Here is a 21,958-nt window from a genome sequence, read left to right as displayed (position 1 = left end):
ATACGTCACAAGTAGCTTGCCAGGCTCTGCCATGTAGGCAGGATACTCTCGGTAGCTTGTCGGGCTTGAAATAAATATATTCTAACACCCTCAGGACCTCTGACTCCTATTCTCTAATAGACATTTGCTAGGGGCCCTATATGACATCCTGTCCCCTGATCCATATTTTAGCCACCATTGAGTCCATTCTTCTATATAGACCTCGCTACATAACTGCCTGACTAATGGCCTGAACAATCTAAGAAGTGTTTAGTTCTCTGAGTTCATCTCATATCTTGAAGAGTAGTTTTCCTCTTAATAGCACAAAGCAAGTTGCTGAAACTTACTTTGTCTTTTGGAAGAACTATTAGTACAAAGACCTCTTTCCTGATAAGACCGTTCCACATTTTTATGATGTTTAACTCTCATACATTAGCACACACATGTGTTTTCATGACATTAATATTGTGTGGTATCCAGAATTATCTCAATTATCAGCATGACAATATCAATATATGGAAATCTTTGTTGTCCTTTGAGTAAGCGAGTCAGCAAAACCCTGCAGATTAAGTTGTAATCAAGGGTTCAGGGGTCATATAACCTTAAGGAAAGACAGTGGAGACATAGAGCTGGGTATCCCTGCCCAGTGAAAGCAAAGCCCCTCCTGGGGGGTGTTTTCTACTAAGGGAGAAAGGAAGCTTTTGTTTTATGCTAAATATTAATGTGTTCAGCTCTATAGTCTCAGAGACTTTATGTGCCTATCACATAATAAAGCCCAATAAATAAACTGAATAGGAATATGACAATTGATGATTCAGAATGAATGAATGATTGGAATTTAATCCATATTGGAGACTGGCATTTTAAGATACAACTTTCTTCTAGGAATAAAGACAACTATATGTCACATTTGGCCCCAAGGAATTAAGTCAAGAGCCCCAGGTATTAAATAATATGGTGAAAAATCCCCCAGAAATATCTAACATTTTATCAATCATAGCTCTGGGTTTAAAGTATAATGAAACAGGCCATATTTTTATTTTAAAAAAGGATAGGTTGAAGAAGAAAATATAATTTAACTGTCCTTTTCAAGTACCTGAAATATTTGTTAATTCTATATAATGTTTATATCTATTGCTGCATTGCAGATTACCCTCCCCCAAATCTTGTAAAGCTAAATTTTAAAAAGACAAACATGTCTTATCTCACCCAGCTTCTATGCTTGGGAGTCACCAACATGTTTGCGAATAGCTCTGATTCTGAGTTATTCTTTAGTAGCTGTTGAGATGTCAGCCACAGGTTTAGCCAGAGAGAAAGCTCAGAAGGCTGAGCATATACTTTGCATGCAGGAGGCTCTGATTCAATCCCTGACATCAATGGTCCCCTAAGCATCGGGTCTGACTCCCTGAAAGAGAAAGTAAGGATATCACTGTGTCACTGTCATCCCATTGTTCATCGATTTGCTCTAGCTGGTGCCAGTAACATCTCCATTTGTCTTAGCCCTGAGATTTTAGCAGCCTCTCTTTACTCATCCTTCCCAATGATACTATATTGAGGCTTTTTCAGGTTCAGGGCAATGAGACCCATCATTGTTACTGTTTTTGGCATATTGAATACACCACAAGGAACTTGCCAGGCTCTGCTCTGCAGTCAGGATATTGTTAACTGAAAGCTTGACCATGGTGGAGGATCAGACTTCCAGATGACTTCCTCAAGAATGTTCTCAGTACCTGCTGATAATCAGGTGGACTTTTCTGGAGGACCACCTGAATGTCCTCATGGCATGTTGAATGTCTTCCCTAATAATCTAAAAGACAGATCAAAGAGGAAGCTGCAGTTTATTATTTCCTCTGGCGACTAACATAATACATGTTTTCTGCAGTAACTCAGTATATGATTTCTGCCACAGTCTAGTAACATCCAATCACTAAGTAAAATATTACCTCAACACATGGGAAATTAAGTACCATCGAATGGCTGATTTGTGAAATACATATTAAAGTGGTTTTAGTTAGACCACTTTTTGTGGCCACTGTAGCGTCAGTCAAGGTGGATACCAGGAGGGGTTTTGTGATGAAGAGGAAGTTTTAGAGTGGCAATTAACAGTAGCCTTAAATAATTGTGGTTAGGGCCAGAGTGATAGTAAAGCAGGTAGGGCTATTGCCTTACACATGGCCAACCTGGGTTCAATCTGAGCCTGCCAGGAGTTATTCCTGTGTGCAGATCCAGGAGTAAGTCATTTAACAGCCAGATGATGCCCCTAAACCAATGTGGTGTGTGTGTGTGTTTGTGTGTGTATGTGTGTTGTAATAGTAGTAATAGTAGTATTAGTAGTAGCTAAAGTACTTTAGTTTTGCAAGTTTTACAAAATTATCACTAATGTCTACAAAAGCTGCCCTTCTCAAAGAGCATTTATATAAATTAGGAAGTCTGAGTTAAAGTTTCATTCACTTACAGTAAGTTCAGCTCTATCAAGATTGGATGCTCAACCACAGCACACTTGTGTGAGGATTTTCTTTCCTCCCACAGGTGGATGAAATCTGTCTTCTCCTCCTTGGCCAAAAACTCCACCCCATCCCTACCTTTTTTATGGGGGGGGGGTAATTAAAACAAATCTATTTGGGAAATAAAGGTAGGCAAAGAGAAATGGGCTTAAGAGAGAACACAGACTCCTCCAGGGTGGAAGTAGCAAAGTACATATCCCAAGCAGATTCAGGCCGTTATCTTAGAATGGAGACATGAGCCCTAAAGTAAAAAAGTACATATCACAGTCAGATATGAGCCTGAGATGCCTTCTCAGTTCTAAAGTCTGGACTTGCCCTATGGATTCCTGCCCTGAGATTTGTAGCTTTCGTGTTGGAATTGCCCTTGATTTTCAACCCGAGCACAGAGCTAGGAAGGAGTAAACTCTGAGTAATGTCAGGTCTGGCCCCCAAACAAACAAACAAAAATTGTTAATGAGATGTTTCCATATTTGTTCATTTTTGTCCTTAAGATTGGATGTGTTCTTTGCACCTATTATAGCATGTTTTAGTTCAGATATGGCACATTGAAGTGCATAGTAAACATGGCTAATGTCTATTGTATTAGTAACCAAAGTTGTCAAAGTTTATGAATGTAAAAATTCCAAAAACAGAAGTAAGATGTAAAAACTTCACTGTTTTCCATATTAGCAGCCAAGATACTGTTACCATGGGCCTACCTTTTCCTCTTCTTTTACTTTTTCTACTATGTAGTTCCAATGGAGGTGTGAAGATGAGGATTTGGGGGGTGATCAAGAGCATTAGATATCCTTGACTGAGGTGATTTGATTGTACAGGCTTTTAGCTCAGAGACTTGATGCTCTGGTTCAAACACAGTCCATCTGCAGCCCAGCTCTGCCAGAGGCTTTCTGGAGAGGTGTAGCTGCAGCTCAGTAAACATAGCCACCTGCCGCAATTCCCAGCTAGAAAGTCAAGCTTTCTTCCCTTGACATTTCCAGTTTTTCTCTCCTTTGTCCCCAGGCATCAGATCCCCTCATGAAGAAATGAATATTCTTCATTTCCTGCCAAATATAAGGGTCTTCTTTTCAAACGACAAAGGCTGAGAAACTACCTGTGTCATCTTCTTTCCTACTAAATGTGTCTAATTGGGAAATAAAGTAGGGAAAGAGATGTGCTTAAGAGAGAACCTGGGAGCCTCCAGAAGGAAACAGCAAAATTCACATCCCAAACAGACACGGGCCATTTTAGAGAATCAACTGGTCCTCCCTCAGCTAATGTCACCATATCACATTGTTATCAAGTTTATTCCTATTCTAGTATTGAAAGGCAGTGTTCTAACACCTATAGTGCAGATGTTCAAGTATAGGCCCTGGGGAGCAACAAACCTGAGTTCAAACTATGTTTACACTACATAAAAGGTAGACTGAGTTCTACAAGCTTTTTTCTCTCCTTTTCATATGTTTCTTGAAACATATACATATGTCAGTAACACATAATGATCATCTAGCAAACTCTCTGATTAGTTATATCAGAGAATTAGTTCATCATTAGTTCATTGAAAGAGAACAAGGGAACTATAGTGGATGCTGCTGATTTCCCCTAGTCCTTCTGTGTTTGCTTGCAGCTATGTCCACTGATGGGCATATTCTACATTTGGCCCCTATCAGGATGAGTCACTGATGTCTCCACAGTATTCCACTTACTACCAAGTTCTTTATTGGCTTAGATCCCTTCCCTCTCTCACTTTTATTGCTCCCACTAAAGTTCCCTAAAATCACATCCCAAATTAACAATCTTCATCAAAGTTTTCTGAATTTGGCTTTAGGGAAACTTGAATAAGACAGAAATGAACATTATCAAGTCAAAGGCTGTCTGACAACCACCATGTTAGACATTTTGTTTTCATTTTCTTCTTTCATATTTTAACATTCTCATTAAACTGGGTATTATTATTACCTATTTTATGGTAACAAATTAGAAAGTCAAGACTCAAGACAATGGACTTACTGAAAGTGATAAATATATTAAGTAGCAAATATTACAATCCTAGTTCTTCTTTAAACATCCAATTCTGAATTAATAATATATAAAATAGGAACAAAACATTTAAGGATAGGTGTAAGAGAGACATAGAAAATAGGTAAAATTAGATTGTTTTTAGAGTTAGCTAAAATTAAAACATTTAAAACAATATGACAGAAGCATTGTACATTGAGCCTCGGTGTCACTTGAACGCCTTGTTTATGGTCCACTCTCTTCATTCTGGAAAATATAAAATGAAAACATGTCGTAGCAAGGAGTTACCTAGATGAGTCAGATTTTCTAAGAAGGTATTATAAGATGAAACTGATTTGGCCTCAGTGACATTAGAGAAAGAAAGACCTTTCTGGGCATTTTGGTACTAAAAGGAAGGCCATAAATAGATGAGAAAATGATTGAAAAAAATTCTCTTCTATATTAAAATTCTTACTCAGAATTGATTTTTTTATCTTCCTAAGACACACAGGCCATGTACATAAGGGCTGATGGGATTATAGCTTGAAGTGTCAAATCAAATCCAATAAATGTGAGTAAGGAGATAGCTGGGCAAATGTTTTTTTAAAAAAGCAAAGGACAAAGAGATATGTTCTCCATCTGCACTTGCAAGCATTATATGTCCAATATAGTCTTTAGATTTTAAGAGATGATTTTGTAAAAATTCAATAAGTAAAAAATGAGATAGAATTACGGAGTATTACCCAATTTAAGTAATGCATGTAACTCTGGTTCTAAACTATAACTGTCAGTTCAAATTTATAATTCATCAAAAATAAAGGTTATGAGTTTCTAAAGGTAGAACTCTTTGTCTTCTGAGAAATAGAACTGAGTTGTTGGTGTTCATGAAGTATGAAAAAACTTGATATTTATATTAAAATTTTAGATTATCTGACAAATGTATAATAAATCTCTATTATGAGTTGCCTATAATATTGCTTTTCTTTGCCTTTGGAATGTCACATGAAATCATAAAGAACTAGCCAGTTTGAATTGAGTATTATAGTTTTAGTCTCCTAAATTTTTAGTGGATTTCATTTATGTATAACCCAAAAGAATAAAATCATAAAATTTAATGTAAATTTGTTCGCTTTACTATGAAGTAATTTATTTTAGTTCCTTAGAAAGGTGACTTCTAGCCAACGAAGCTTTTGTAGTGTACCCTCTAATTCACATTTTAATAAATGTCATTTTCTAAGTGCATTACCTCATGTTTTGGCTACAATCCAGATGAGTCCTGAGAGAACAAGAGAAATGTGCTTTCTGACTGATTCATCCATATTTTATTTCACTTTTCATTAAGAAATTACTCTTTGAAGAAAATCAATAATCCTCTGTGACTAAGAGGAGAGGTTAGTGTGTTGCCGTGGTGCATTCTAATTTCTCAAATCAGACAGCCCTTAGCCAGCTGTTACTGATTAGAGTTTTTATCCTTTCTTATTTCTGCAGCCTGGGAACATGGCGATCCCAGGAGAGTGGCCTATCCTACAGACAGCAATGGTCATTTTTGTGGCCTGAAGGGTACCCCCAATGAGTGAGTATGCCCCCATCTCTGTTTTATTTGATTTTAGTGTCTAAGTTGGAACCTAGAGATCACTTTTACATACATCCTTCTAGAGTTTATAAGATTGGAATTTATAAGGGATGTCTTTCCTCCACCTTTTCCTGGAAACAGTTTATAAGCAATTGGGAAACTTCATGCTGTCAGACATAAGACATGATTTCATTGCTATGTAGCATTTTATTAGAATGCATGGTGATCTACTTAATAAAAACATACATAATTTTAATGGGTGGAGTGGAGGGGTTTTTTTTTAATCAGAAACCATATTTGAAAATGTCTTATGAAATCAGTTATTGGAAAGCTTAGTTCTGAGTAACTGATCAAAAGCTGGGCAATGCAGCTATTTGAATTACTTAAGCCACAGGGCCTACTGATAGATCTGCTATCTCTTTCAATCTGAGTGAAACACCCAGAAAATCTTCAGCATAATGGTGAACTTACTGTCGCAATGACCCTGAGTAGCTTAAACAAATAAGGTAGAATTCATCAAATACCTTTTTAATTTTAACCATGATAGAATTTTCATTGTATGGTTATAACCATAATAGAAATTCCAATTCTAAAAGCAAATTCACACAAAGCTCACATTTTAGCTAAATTATTTTTTCTTTGTTTTGTTTCTGAGTCATACCCAACAGTGCTCTGGGATTCTCTTGGCTCAATGCTCAAGAATCACTCTTGGTGGGGCTGGAGGAACCATATAGGGTGCTGGGGGTCCAACCCAGGTCAACTGCATGCAAGGCAAGCATCCTACCTTCCCACTATACTATCTCTCCATCCCCAGAATATTCTTCATCAATTTCATTTCTATACAAGTATTAGAATAGGTTAGAAAACTGAAGTAAAGATAAACCCACCACCATGATTTAGAAAACAAAATTATAAAAACAAATATCAGGATTCATGAGGTTAGCAAAGTGTTCACAGAGTAATATTACAGGCATTCAAGAGAAACCAGAAATTTTCAATTAATAAGGCCTCAATCATATCAGGTTAAGTTTAGAAAAAACAAGTTGACCTCTATAAAAATGATCTTACTGTCTATTGGAAATGATGACTAAATTCTGACTTAAAAAGTAATTCTAATTTCATCCTCTGTAATTAAAAGTGGGTCCTATACATTATTAGCATAACCTTCACAATATGAAGGAAAAAGTTCTTGGTGTGATAAACTATCATTTATATCTCTAAAGATATATTGCTTTGAAATAGGTTGTTTTTAAAGGGGCCTCCACAGAAATAATTTTTAGAACTCAGACACTTTCATATAAATAAAAATATCCTAATATAACAAAAATAGTGACACCCTAATATAACACAGATATCTTTGTTAAAGTATAATTACCATACATAGGAAACTTTACAGATATGTAGCATTATGGTTCATTTTAAAAATGAAATATAATGGAGCCATTAAAAATTGTTGATGTTTTCAAGAATTGATTTTGTTAATTTTCCTTTGAGGTTTGTGTAGATTTTGTGTCATGATTATAATTGTCTTCCTTCTCTGAAAATAACATTTACCTATATTTCTTATTTTATTATCTGCTTTTTAATGATTAAATCTCTAATCCACTTAAAATTTGTTTTCGTAAGTAATAAAGTAGGAATCACATGCCTTTTTAAAAACTGCAGAACCAATTGTCTCAGAATAGTTTGTTGAGTGATATGCCTCGCCCCTATGATTTATAATACCACTATTACTGTATAATAAATTAATTCACTTGTTTCTGAAATCTGTGCTGTTCCTTCCAGTGAATATCTTGAGACTCTCAGAGTAAACCTAAACTGAAGAACACCAAAACACCCTGAAACTAAAATGGCAAGACCCAGAGAAATATAATTCTGTGAGCAACAAATGTAAAGCCAAAAAAGTGCCAAATCATGGTATCTATAAAATGCAGAGCAGAACTCCCTAGGAAACCTTACAATTTTTTTTATTATTAGTTTATTTTTAATTAGAGAGTCATCGTGAGGGTACAGTTACAGATCCATACATCTTTGTGCTCATGCTTCCCCCATACAAAGTTCAATAACCCATCCCTTCACCAGTGCCCATTCTCCACCACCCGTAAACCTAACATCCCTCCCCCCCTCCCCAGACCTGTCTCCCCCCACCCCACCCTGCCACTATGGCAGGGAATTCCCTTTTGTTCTCTCTCTCTGATTAGGTGTTGTGGTTTGCAATAGAGGTGTTGAGTGGCCATTGTGTTCAGTCTCTAGTCTGTATTCCACCCGCCTCACCCTTCCCCCACATGACCTCCAACCACATTTTACTTGGTGGTCCCTTCCCTGAGTTACCCAGAATGAGAGACCAGCCTCCAAGCCATGGAAACATTCTCCTGGTACTTATTTCTACTATTGTTGGGCGTTAGTCTTATAGTCTATTATTCTATATTCCACAGATGAGTGCAATCTTTCTATGTCTGTCTCTCTCTTTCTGACTCATTTCACTTAGCATGATACTTTCCATGTTGATCCACTTATATGCAAACGTCATGACCTCATTTTTTCTAACAGCTGCATAGTATTCCATTGTATAGATGTACCAGAAGAAACCTTACAATTTTTAATGGCATGTTTTAACAATCCTTCATGTCTGGTTTATGGGAACATTCTTGGAGGAGTTTTGATCCCTTAGATCCCAGTTTATTACTCATTGTTAGATTAAGCCATACTTTGGGTTGATTTCTCAGTTTGCAGAAATCTTAGAAAAAGTCTTTATTTTATAAAATGTTTAATTTTCTATTTTAATTCTTGTGATAAATACATATTGATTTAAATTTTAACAAGAAAGTTAACTTAAATGTTTCTAAGAATATTTGCATGATTATTTAAGCATCCTAAGCTGTACTTCAGGTTTCAGGGCTTAAAATAGGAGGTGACACTCATTTAACCAGGTTGAATATACAGTTCAATACCGGGATCTGGTCACACTCAAGTTTTTGCATCTCTAAGGCCTATGTCCCTGACCCTGGAACTATCCTCCTGATCCCTCATAATTTTTGATAGTAGGTAAAAATATTTATGAAAAATAAAATTTAATTGATTTACTGATTGTTTTTGGCATTGATTACTTGAGTAAATCAATGAGCAACGGGATGAAAGTGATACAGTGAACAATGTGAGACTTTTATAGAACTAAATAAATATAAATAAGGAGAAATAAATATAAATGAAATTTTAATTATGATAAATATGAGATTTCAATTTAGTAGCAAAAGATGTTAAAATTAATCATATTTAAGTAATAGAAATTCTATTCACAAATATGAAATAAAATTAGATATTTCTATCATACTGGCATCAAAATATTGAATACTGAAACATTAGACATATATGTTATATTATAGAGCCACAATGTAACAGAGATGCAAGGATATGTTTATAGAATTATGGACTAAAGAAATATTTTCTAAAAATGACACTAAAGCCAGAATGCATAATAGAAAATTTAAAATATTTAACCATTTAAAGCAAATCTACCTTTACCCATTGTACAGCCAGTTAAAAGCGCTTTGGCACTGTAGCACTGTCGTCCTGTTGATCATCAATTTGCTCGAGCAGTCACCAGTAATGTCTCCATTATGAGACTTGTTACTGTTTTTGGCATATCGAATACACCACGGGGAGCTTGCCAGGCTCTGCCATGCTGGCAGGTTACTCTCGGTAGCTTGGCGGGCTCTCTGAGAGGGACGGAAGAATTGAACCCAGGTTGGCCACATGCAAGGCAAAAGCCCTACCCGATATGATATCGCTCCAGTCCAATTAAAAGATACATGATAATTTTATTCAATTAAAGAGTAAAACAACTGATTTTACATTTTAAAACACCAGTTTTGCTTATATCCAAATTGTTTTTATTGTTCACAAAAACAGGAATATAATTTTAGGAGTACAATTTTGTTATACTACACCCACCACCAGAGTATCAACATTCCTCCACCACTTTCATCTTTCTTCCTTTTCCTTTCCCTTCCAATTCCCCTTAAGAGACCTAGTGCTGGGGCTGGAGAGATAGCACAGCGGGTAGGGCGTTTGCCTTGCACGCGGCCGACCCGGGTTCAAATCCCAGCATCCCATATGGTCCCCTGAGCACGGCCAGGGGTAATTCCTGAGTGCAGAGCCAGGAGTAACCCCTGTGCATCGCCAGGTGTGACCCAAAAAGCAAAAAAAAAAAAAAAAGAGAGACCTAGTGCTACTTCTATTTTCATTTGCCATTGTGTAATTTTTTACTATGTTTCTTTAGACTTTAAAGAGGTGAGTGATCACTTTGTATTTTTCCTCCTTTCTTAAACTCACTTCAGCATGATACCCTACACTTCCATCCAAGTTGCACCAAGGGGCTACTACCAGATCTTGGGAAGCATTGTATCTGGTGATTACACAGTTGGGGGATCAGTTTTGAACCCAGACTTTCCACAGATGCTCAGCCACTAAGCTATCTCTCCAGCTCCTCATGTCTTTGTAGAGCTGATAAATATTGCATTGTGGATATATACTACAGCTTCTTTATCCAATTATCTGTTCCCAGGCTCTTGGGTTGTTCTAGATGTTCTAGATAAAGTGTTATTTGGACATAGCAGTGCAAACATCCTTCTGAATTATGATGATTGTGCTCTTGAAGTAGATGCCAAGAAGTGGAATTTTGGGCTCATTTGGAAGCTCAAGTCTTAAATTTTTGTTTGTTTGTTTGTTTTGGGGGGAGCGCCACACCTGGTGGTGCTCAGGGTTTACTCCTGGCAGGTTCCAGATACCATATGGGATGCTGGGGATCAAAACTAGATTGACCACATGCAAGGCAAGCACCCTACCCATTGTGCTTTCTCTCCAGACCCTCAATTCTTGATTTTTTTTGAGAAGTCTTATTCATAGAGACTGAACCAGACATTCCCATTGACATTGATTGAAGGGTCCTTTTCCCCCACATCCCTGACTATACTAGTTGCTTCCAGTTTTTTTTGATGTGTGCCATTCTCACAAGTGTGAGGTGATATCTCATTGTCATTTTGGTTTATATTTTCCTGATGATAAGTGATGAAAAGCATTTTTTTACTTACCTACTGGCCATCTGTATACCTTCTTTGAGAAAGTGTCTGTTCAGCTCATCTCACCAGTTTTTAAATGTGGTTTGGTTTTTTGTTACTAAATTTTGTGAATACTTCATAACCTTGGGTATTAAACCTTTATCCTGTGTAGCAAGTAAATATTTTCTCCCACTCAAAAGAATTTTTTTATTCTATCATTTCTTTCACACTGCAGAAATTTATTTTGACATAATTCCATCTGTTTATTTTTGCTTCTGTTGTCTTTGTCAGTATCATTGAATTATGACCAATTATACTTTTATTCCTTTGATAAAGAACTAATGTCTTATGTTTATGGTATATATCAAATAGAATTATGTTTTATGATGTATATGTTAATGTGTTAGAAATTTCTACAAAAATATGTAATACTTTTATATTTCCTCCAAATTATCCAAAATAAAATTTTTCAAAGAAAACTATATAGGTTGTAGCAATGAATGACTTTACTTATCAAAGTTTTTAAAAACATATTAGGATATCTCAATTTTCAAGGGTAGAGTTAAGAAATTCATAGAGATTTCAGAGAAAATTCTGGGCCAATATGGCAAAATCAGAGACTCTTAAACTCATCTTCTCTCATGAGCACATTGATTATGTTATGTAGGGAGAAATTTCCTCTGAAAGAAATATAAGACTAGATGAGTGAGTCCTATACATCAAGTCAAAGAGGAAATACCCACACTGAAATAAATACCCACATTGACACAGTCTCACTACAAACACTGCTCTTGGCACAGTGCCATCCAATTGGAACAGAATCCCTTAATCTCATCGTGAAGGAATGAAATGTTTGAGTGGTATATTTTGCACCCTCTCAACCTTTTTTAATTAATATTTTAAAATTTAGATGCTCTGATTTCATAGTTGCTTACAATAAGTGTTTTACAGTGTTCATACCTGCCATCCCACCCGTTTGGGCACATGCTTGCAGTAGTGTTGGATTTAGTGATGTAGATTTAAGCAGATACTTAATCTCTTCACCACAGTGAGGTCTGAGGCTCCTCCCCCTTGCCTCTATATTACTTACAAACCTCTGCTTCTTTCTTTCTTTCTTTCTTTCTTTCTTTCTTTCTTTCTTTCTTTCTTTCTTTCTTTCTTTCTTTCTTTCTTTCTTTCTTTCTTTCTTTCTTTCCTTCTTTCTCTTTCTTTCTTTCTTTCTTTCTTTCCTTCTTTCTCTTTCTTTCTTTCTTTCTTTCTTTCCTTCTTTCTCTTTCTTTCTTTCTTTCTTTCTTTCTTTCTTTCTTTCTTTCTTTCTTTCTTTCTTTCTTTTTCTTTCTCTTTCTCTTTCTTTCTTTCTTCCTTTCTTTCTTTCTTTCTTTCTTTCTTTCTTTCTTTCTTTCTTTCTTTCTTTCTTTCTTTCTTTCTTTCTTTCTTCTTCCTTTCTTTTTCTTTCTTTTTTGCATCTGGACTGAAGAGCTATAATCAAAAAGTTATTGCACCACAAATGACGTTTCTACAGCAGGTTTAGATACCTTCGCTTCTTTCTCCCCCCTCAATTTTTCTCCATTTTTCTCGCATTTTTGTTTCTGTGATCAAGACCCAATTTTGACCACCGTTGATATCTACCATTCCCTAGACATGTTATTATGTGTCATTGTCACTGTCACTGTCATCCCATTGCTCATCGATTTGCTCAAGCAGGCACCAGGAACGTCTCCATTGTAAGAATTTTTCTTACTGTTTTTGGCATATCGAATATGCCACAGGTAGCTTGCCAGGCTCTGCCTCAATGGCAAGCTACTCTCGGTAGCTTGCCGGGCTCTCTGAGAGGGGAGGAGTTATTATGTGTACCACATGTTATTACATATACCACAGAACAGTGAGAGCATTCAGTATTTTTCCTGTTCTTCTGACTTACTTTACTTAACATAAGATCCTCAGGGTGTGGAGGAGATGTGGGGAAAAGGTCCTCTTTCATCCAAGTAGCAGTTCATCATCCATTGTAGCTGCACAGTATTCCATTGTGTGTATATATACGTCTACTGCTTTGAGGCAGCCCATCACCAACCATCTAGTTCTGAAAGCCAACAGAATGGGCATCATAAGACCCAGGAGATACAAAAGTTTGTAAGTCTGTAACTACCTCATGGTGATTCATTTAAAAATAAATAATAATGATTTAAAAAAAAGACTCAGGAGATAATGACAAAGCAGTGTTCTTAACAGACTTGTAAGAACTCACTGGTTATTTTCCCAAGTCTCAGCTCAGAGGGGGCAGAGGAACCTTTTCCTAGAAGGTTCCTTTTTGTTGTATGCTGCGTAAGGGTTCCATTTCTAATTTAGTCATATTTAGGGGCTGTTCACTATCCTTTCCAGAGACTAGGAAAAACAACAGGTGCCATTTTTGTATTTTCCCCTGGTATGCTCCAGGTTATTGCTAGCTATGTAGAAGGATCTTGTACACCTTTCTGACATCTAAGCTTTTACACTGCAATTTGGAGCACATTCCTTAACTACTTATCCCTGATGGTCCGTCCTCTCTTGTGTTGAGGAGTCACTACCTGCAGTGCCCAGGGAAACCATATATGATATTGGGATTGGACCCAGGTTAACTTCATGCATAGCCAGTGCTCTACTCCCTATACAACCTCTCTAGCCTAAAACAAATTTTTTAACCATTTTTATTGAGGTATCGGGATTTACAAAACTGTTATTATTCTTTTCATGAAAGCATCATTCCAATACCACACCCATCATCAGAGAGTATGCAACCAGTGTCACCAGGACCCCTTCCAGCACCCCAGACCACCATCTAAGCCCAGTTTTGTAGACAAAATCATCAGTTATGATGACATTGACCATTTTTTGTTCCCTTACTATGTTTCTTTTTTATGCATTGATCCTTTCCACACTCAGCAGATAGAGGTGTCCGTCTCCTAGTTTGCAAGAATGGTCTAATTGTTTAGTTTAAAAGCTGCTGTCAAAGGGATGGTGTGACTTCCAGTCAGACTGCATCTAGGTACAGACAGAGCTTCTCCACTTGAGCTGGTCAACAGGTCCTGTCATATCCTCAGCTATTTGGAACTATTAAGAACAGAGAAGGCGGCTTGTGTAAACAAGTTTTGGAATACTAAGAGCTGAATTATAGGATTTCATTTTGTATAGTGCATGTTGTCAAAACTGGGAGAAGCAGCTGTTAAGATCTCACATAAACAGGCTGGAGTGATAGCATAGCGGGTAAGGTATTTGCCTTGCCCGCGACCGACCCAGGTTCGATTCCCAGCATCCCATATGGTCCCCTGAGCACCGCCAGGAGTAATTCCTGAGTGCAGAGCCAGGAGTAACACCTATGCATTGCCTGGTGTGACCCAAAAAGAAAAAAGAAAAAAGAAGATCTCACTTTAACAAACTGACTTGATACCTCCAGAGTCTAGGAAAAGAAATAGAAGCAAAACTCAGGGTTAGTGAAAGGAAAGAAATAACAGAGCAACAAATCAGTGAAACAGGTTAAAAAAACAATAGAAAAGATTAAAGATACTTAAATATTAATTTTTGAAAGTATGCAAAACTGATACACTTTTTATTAGACTTACCAAGAAAAAAAAAGAGAGGGGGGCTAGAGCAATAGTACAGTGGGTAGGGGGGTTGCCTTGCATGCAGCTGACCCGGATTCGATTCCCAGCATCCCATATGGTCCCTTGAGCATCACCAGGAGTAATTCCTGAGTGCAAAATGAGGAGTATAACTGGGTGTGACCCAAAAAGAAAAAAATAAAGAGAGAGAGGGGAAAAAAAAGACTTAAATTTCAAGGGAGAGAAGCAATATTACAACTCAGGACACACAAATATAAGATTCCTAAGTGATTGATGTAGCACTGTAGCACTGTTATCCCGTTGTTCATCAATTTGCTCGAGTGGGCACCAGTAACGTCTCCGTTGTGAGACTCGTTGTTACTGTTTTTGGCATATCAAATATGCCACGGGGAGCTTGCCAAGCTCTGGCATTTGGGTGGAATACTCTCAGTAGCTTGCTGAGCTCTCCCAGAGGGATGGAGGAATCGAACCCGGGTTGACTGCATGCAAGGCAAAAGCCCTACCCGCTGTGCTATCACTCCAGTCCAAATGATTGTTATGAATAAATATTATTTATTTTTTGTCTTTGTTTGTGAGGTCATACCGAGTGATGCTCAGGGCTTACTCCTAGCTTTGAATGCAGAAATCACTCCAGATGGACAGCTAGGGATCATATGCCACATAAGGAATCAAACGCGAATCGACTTCATGCAAGCCAGGTGCCTTTCTTGCTCTATGATCTCTCCAGCCCACGAGAGACTACTGTAAATGATTATACACTGGCAAATTGGACAACTGAGTTTAAATTACATGTTAGAAATGGTATAATCATGTTTGGGTTATAGAGTTTGGTCATTTTGTGCTTTTCATCCATGACTAACCAAAGGGATCTTAGGAGAAACTGGAAGCTCTCCAAAATGTTGAAACATATAAAAGTAACAGCAAAGGAAAATGATATGCTTTGTCAATAGGTATAAATTTTCTGCCTCTTGAGTTTCAAGGAAGTTGTTCAAGATACCTACGTATGATTCTTTTTGTGGAATTTTCACTGAAATGCAAAACTTAGTTGATTTTGATGCCACCTTCTGGCTATTCAAAAAATTTCAGCTGACAAGATTGATAATCAAATTAGACTGAAAAACCATACCCCAGTATGAGATTCAGATGAGAAAAAAAATGGGAAAGATTAAGAATTAAAAGATACTCTACTCCATTTTTCATCCAAACAGCATCAATGAGAATTGGTAATTGTCTTCAGTCTTTACTAAAGAATCTCATAAAAATAGCAAGGAGTTCTCACAAATTTGTTTGAACACAGTACAAGCCCCAGTCTATTACTTGGCTTAATTTTCAGCTTATTTATCAATGCATGTCGGCAGAGCCTGGCAAGCTACTCGTGGTGTACTCGATATGACAAAAACAGTAACAACAGCAATACTCATTCCCCTGATCCTGAAAGAGCCCCCAGTATGCCATCGGGCTACACTAGCACGCGACAAGGGACAAATGGAGACATTACTGACACCCGCTCGAGCAAATCGATGAACAATGAGATGACAGTGATACAGTGACAGTGATACAGTTATTTATCAATGCATGTAATCAATTACTATGTTTGACTGTAAGGAAGTGCTTATAGTAGAAGTAATGGTCTCCTTTCCTAGGACTCCCTACCCACAACTTCATTCCACAAAGACAGTCTCCTCTCTCTTTAGATGTCTTAGTTCAGCCTGCTATAATGGAGTATCACAGACTGTGACTTACAATCAACAGAAATGTATTGTAGATGGTTCTGAGAACTGAAAATCCAATATTAGGCTCCTAGCATAGTCAAGTTCTTGTGAGAGTGTTTTCAGCCTAGCAGACTAATATCTTTATTCTGCATTCTCCAATGCAGGCCAGATGCATTTGACCTGCGTCTGAGAGAGTTCTCTGGAATCTTGTGTGTAGGCACCAGCATCCATTCATTGGAAATCACCCTCAGACTTCCTGAAGCTTCTTCCTTCATATACTGCCATATAGGGGCAGTGTAGTCGGGGGGGGGGGTGATTCAGATTTCAGCATAAAAATGTTGAGAGTACTCAAATATACTGTTCTTAACACATACTTTGTTTTTTACCGTCCTTTTAACAATATACTTATTCCTTTATTTCATTCTCTCTTAACATGAGGGGATGGATACTGTGTAAGATCCCCTGAGCACCACCAGGAGTGGTTCTTGAGTACAGAACCAGGAGTGAAACTTGAGTACCATCAGGTTTGGCTCAAACCCCCAAAAGAAGTAAATATATAAGTAAATTTTATTAAATCCATTGAAATCTCTTTATAAAAATAAAATGTTAACTCATGTAGGTTGTCTTTTCCAAATCTCTCTCCTTCTCCTCTCTTTTATAATTTACTTTAGATTTTTATAGTTTTAGTGACTTTAAATCATAGAATAATGTGTCTCTGTTCCCTTTTATTTTAGAGGGGGGTGTTCCCCTCACTACTTTTCTCTCCATCCTTCTTGTCCATGCCCTCTTTCTCGTAAGGTTTAGTTCTCAATTTCAGCAGATCTTTCCTATTCTGATGGAGGATTGATTCTAGACACTGAAAACAGAACACTAACTTTGTTATACCTCTGTTAGCTTCACTCACTCCAGGCTGTTCCATTGCATTTCTCTTACACTACCAAAAGTCTAAATTTGCATGTTTTAGTAGCTTACCATTATCCACCTTTTAATTTTCTTTGTATGGGGTTAATTATATTCTTGTGTAATGGTTTTTTTCCTTGACAGACTTTCTACTGACTCAGTCACAATTTTTAGAGACCCTTTTGGTCAGACACCTAGCTTTTTTTCATTGTTTCAGGCAGGACCTGCTACATTTTAGGCCTTTCCCATTGCTTTAATTGTGATGTTTCTTCATATTATTAGACTGGACCCAGCTTCTGAGTTGCTGGACATTGTAAATAAAAACACAAAAATTCCCAGTTAAATTTTACTATCTTGTGAAAATTATATTTATTACTCAGTATAAATGAATCACAGGGACAGTTTGCTATACTTTGAGATTTTATTCTTTGTTTTTGTACTTGTTTTAATAGAAAATACATTCTTGATTGTCTTTCTATGAAAGAAAGCCAAAAAAAAAGCATTAGAAAGGAAAAGTGCTGGGTTCTTAGACATATTTTGTTTTTTTCTCTTTATAGTTGAGTGGTATATTAGTTGTAGAATGTAATTTGAAGATAATTCCTATCAGAATTGTAAAAGTTTTGTTCAACTACTTTCAGCTTAAGAGTGTTTATTGTCAATTTGACTCAGGTACCTTATGATTTTTTCCAATTCTTGAAGGGTATTTAAAATAGTTTCTTCTTGGTGTTCTGAAATATCACAGTTTTAATATACATTTTATGTTGTTGCTCTCTATTTAGTCCTATGTAAGGTCCATTAATTCTGAAGAACTTGGACTTTTACCAGATCTGAATTTCTTTTTCTTCATTTATTTCTTTGATGTTTGTATTCTTTTTATCTTTTCGATTCTCTTTTGGAGCTCGAGTTCCTTGATCTTCCTGAATCAATCTTAATACCTCTTTTTCTCCTTATATTTTTGATTTCTGACTTTTACTTGGTAGTTCTATAAATTTTCTTAGTTCCCTCATTCTTGTTATTTTTTCTTTTTCTTTTGTTTTTATGGGGATCACACCCTACCCGGTGTTATTCAGGGATTACTTCTGGTTCTGCACTCAGAAATTAATCTTGGTGGTGCTCGGGGACCCATATGAGATGCCAAGGATTGAATCCAGGTCAGCCTTGTGTAAGGGAAGTGCCCTACCTTCTGCACTATCACTGCAAGCCCATTTCCCCACAATATTTAAAACACAATCATTTTTTAAATCTCTGCAAATCTTGTCATTTTTTTGTTGTTGTTGTTGTTATTGTTTTTTGGGTCACACCTGGTGATGCACAGGGGTTACTCCTGGCTCATGCACTCAGGAATTACTCCTGGTGGTGTTCAGGGGACCTTATGGGATGCTGGGAATTGAACCCAGGTCGGCCTCATGCAAAGCAAATGCCCTACCCCCTGTGCTATCGCTCCAGCCCCAAGTCTTATCATTTTTAATTATACCTTTCAATAATGTATTTTTATTTTGTATGTTACAAAATAAAATACAAAATAACAAAAAACAAAATACAAAATAAGTACAACTTTTTTAAAATTTTCTATATTACACGCAACAGGGACGAATGGAGACACTACTGGCACCCGCTTGAGCAAATCGATGAACAAGGGGATGACAGTGATACAGTGATACTTGCTTGCTTTGTGTATTACTCTGAAAATGCTGTCTTTTAAAATTTACACCCATGCCCTGAAGTAGTAGTATTTCATCCAGTATCAGATTTTCCTTACCTTAGGTTTTCTTCGTGTTCTGATTCCTCTGAACACTACACATGCCACTTGATTTTCCAGTTTTACTAAAGAAACTGGTCCTTATGTAAATATTCTGTGCCTCTAATGACATAATGTTAATAGTTTGGTTTTCAGGGAGGTCTTTGTTCCATATAGGGTGATTGGGCTGTTTGGGCTGTCAGATTGAACTGCATATGAACTAGCAGGAAGCTGGCTGTCAGGCATGAGTTTTCAAAGTCCAGAATATGAGAAACTGTAGGTTAGGTTACCAAACCCTACAAAATACCTTGCTTTTCCCAGAAGGTTCACTCAATCAAAACGGCCTCTGATGTTTTGTATTTTTTTTTAATGATAGAATTCTAAATATAGGGCGATGGCAGAAGTACAGGAGTGTTGATTTGAATTATGGTCTATGTATTAAATCTTCCATAATCTTGCTTTCAGCCACATTTTTCATTCTTAACTGAGTTCAGCTTGTGGTCTCATGATTTCTAACAGGTAAATCATGTCCCACCATTTTTCTCACTCCTCTCTGGTGCATCCATCACTCAACACATATGCTTTCCATCTCCTGGTAATTGTTGCACTCCATTGTGCAATTTTGAGCAAATTCTATCCTCCATATCCTTAGCCGATGTGGTGGGCCTGACTTCTTTCTGGACTTTAATTTTGTTATTTCGGTGATTCTAGGAAAGAAGAGAGGTAAGCTTAAGTACATAGTACATAATCCTGAGATAGTATTTTGAGGCTTCTCTTTTATTATTTCTTCGTGAAAATACGCTTCAAGTTAAATCATGACTTATTTCCTCAAATTCTACTTCCACAGAGTTGCTAAGTTGCTACTACCATCATCTACCTAAGAAATCTGAGGTCCACTGAAGCATTAACATATCAGACAGATTGACTAAAGATTTGTGCAAAAAAAAAAAAGCCCCAGGATTATAAGACTGCATTCTGGAGTTGGTCTTATTTATTCTATAACATTTTCTTATACTTCAGATGGACTATATATGAAACTAAAAGTTGGCACAGTATGGTTATAAAGATGAGTACAGTGTATACTTTACTCAGAATAGGATAATCTGGCAAATAGTTTGTATTTATATAGCATTTTACAGCTAATCAATTTTACTTCTGGAAATTCTTGACACTGATATAACCTTCACCATTTTAGCCACTCATAAGGGACCTATACAATAAGTTATTCATTTCCTTAGGGCAAGTTTTAATAGCTTCATCAACTATGGATATTATAATAGCTCGAGTAGGGAAAGAAATAAGCTTATTCTTGTGAAATTTTTAAGTAAACTTGTGAATACTGTGTATAAATTTATGAGCATACACCTTGTTTTGTTTTGTTTTGAGGCCATACGCAGTAGTGCACAGGATTCCTGGCTCTATGCTCAGGGATCACTCCTGGCAGTATTTTGGGGACCATAGGTTGTACCAGGGATCAAATCAGTGGTCAGCTGTGTGCAAGACAAGCTTCTTGTCCACTTTGCTATTTTTCTGGCTCTATAAGCAGACTCATGAGCCATTTGATGGGCATAGATGCATGAAATAGGTTTCCTAGCCCCCATCACTGTACTTTTAAATTATACTACTTCAACTCTTAACAATTTTTTTTTTTTTTTTTGCTTTTTGGGTCACACCCGGCGATGCTCAGGGGTCACTCCTGGCTCATTCACTCAGGAATCACCCCTGGCGGTGCTCAGGGGACCATATGGGATGCTGGGATTTGAACCCGGGTCGGCCGCGTGCAAGGCAAACGCCCTACCCGCTGTGCTATCACTCCAGCCCCCAACTCTTAACAATTTTTTATATCTTAGATATTTTTAAAGGTTTCAAAATACTTTTTGTTACTAAACAGTTCAGCATAGCTCACATTACAGTTTTACTCTGACTTCTTGCAACCTCTCATCAGATTTGATTCTGTGAAAATCTAAGAAAATATAAAAATTTTATATTTTCCTTATCCTACCTACACACACACTTTGTTTTTTTTTTAATTATTGAATCAGTGAGATAACACAATCACAAAGTTGTTCATGATTTGGATTCGGATAGTGTTCCGACACCCAGCTTTTCACCAGTGTATATAGTGTTTATTTCTCACCACCAGTGTTCCCAGTTTCCCTCCCCCTCCCTCCTTTCCTTCCCCGCTTAAGGGAGGCTCTTTCCTTTTGGGCATTATTGCAATACAGATACTGAAAGATTATCAGGTATGTTCCTTTACCTACTTTCAACTTTCAATCCCTGTCCAAAGTAATCATTTCCGACTATTTCTGTCATACTGGAGAAGGGACCAGTATGACACACACTTCTTTTTACAGTTATTTTATTATGTTGTGAGGGGTGGAAGGAGTGTCTGTTACTTTCTTGGGTGTGACTTTATTCTAAATTATTGTTTCCACCACTGACACAGTGACTGGCCAGTGACACAATGACACTAAGAGTCATTCCTTGGCTGACTCTTAATGATTATGGAGAAACTTTCTCTGGAATTACATGTGAAATATTTGCTCAATAGCTGCCTGATTTGAGAGAGAGACTTTGGCTTTTCCTTTGGCTGTAATCTCCGTGGCTCCCTCAATTGTGCTTCACTTCTGGTATCTTATTGTCAGACGAGGCACCACAGGGAGGCACAAACCCATTTACTTCATCTTACTTCCACCGTCACAGCATCTTCTCATGCTTCATCACTACCCTCTTTGCTCCAATTGACTTTTCCCATTCTCTTTTGGTCTCTTTGTATCTCATCTTTTCCCTGCTACAATGGTCCTAAGAGCTAACTAGTGGAGAAGCCATTTAATATGTTGAAAACGAAATGCTGGTCTTCCTTCCTACAGGTATCCTCCAGTCTATGAGACTTTCACCAAGTCCTTTATAATTTGGAATTGCGAC

At 37.1% G+C, this 21,958-nt stretch overlaps 1 protein-coding gene across 2 annotated transcripts in view; it reads left to right on the top strand.

The window, feature by feature from the left end:
- SLC44A5 (solute carrier family 44 member 5) overlaps nucleotides 1-21,958 on the top strand; it is a 386,145-nt gene that overhangs the window by 282,621 nt on the left and 81,566 nt on the right. For both annotated transcript variants that reach the window (XM_055140401.1, XM_055140402.1), the window contains exon 4: nucleotides 5,946-6,030. In XM_055140401.1, coding sequence (XP_054996376.1) covers nucleotides 5,946-6,030 — 85 coding nt within the window. The remainder of the gene's footprint in view (nucleotides 1-5,945; nucleotides 6,031-21,958) is intronic.

The sequence above is a fragment of the Sorex araneus genome, chromosome 5 (assembly GCF_027595985.1).
Source record: "Sorex araneus isolate mSorAra2 chromosome 5, mSorAra2.pri, whole genome shotgun sequence".
Lineage (NCBI taxonomy): Eukaryota > Metazoa > Chordata > Mammalia > Eulipotyphla > Soricidae > Sorex > Sorex araneus.
This window is presented reverse-complemented; position numbering and strand designations above follow the sequence as displayed.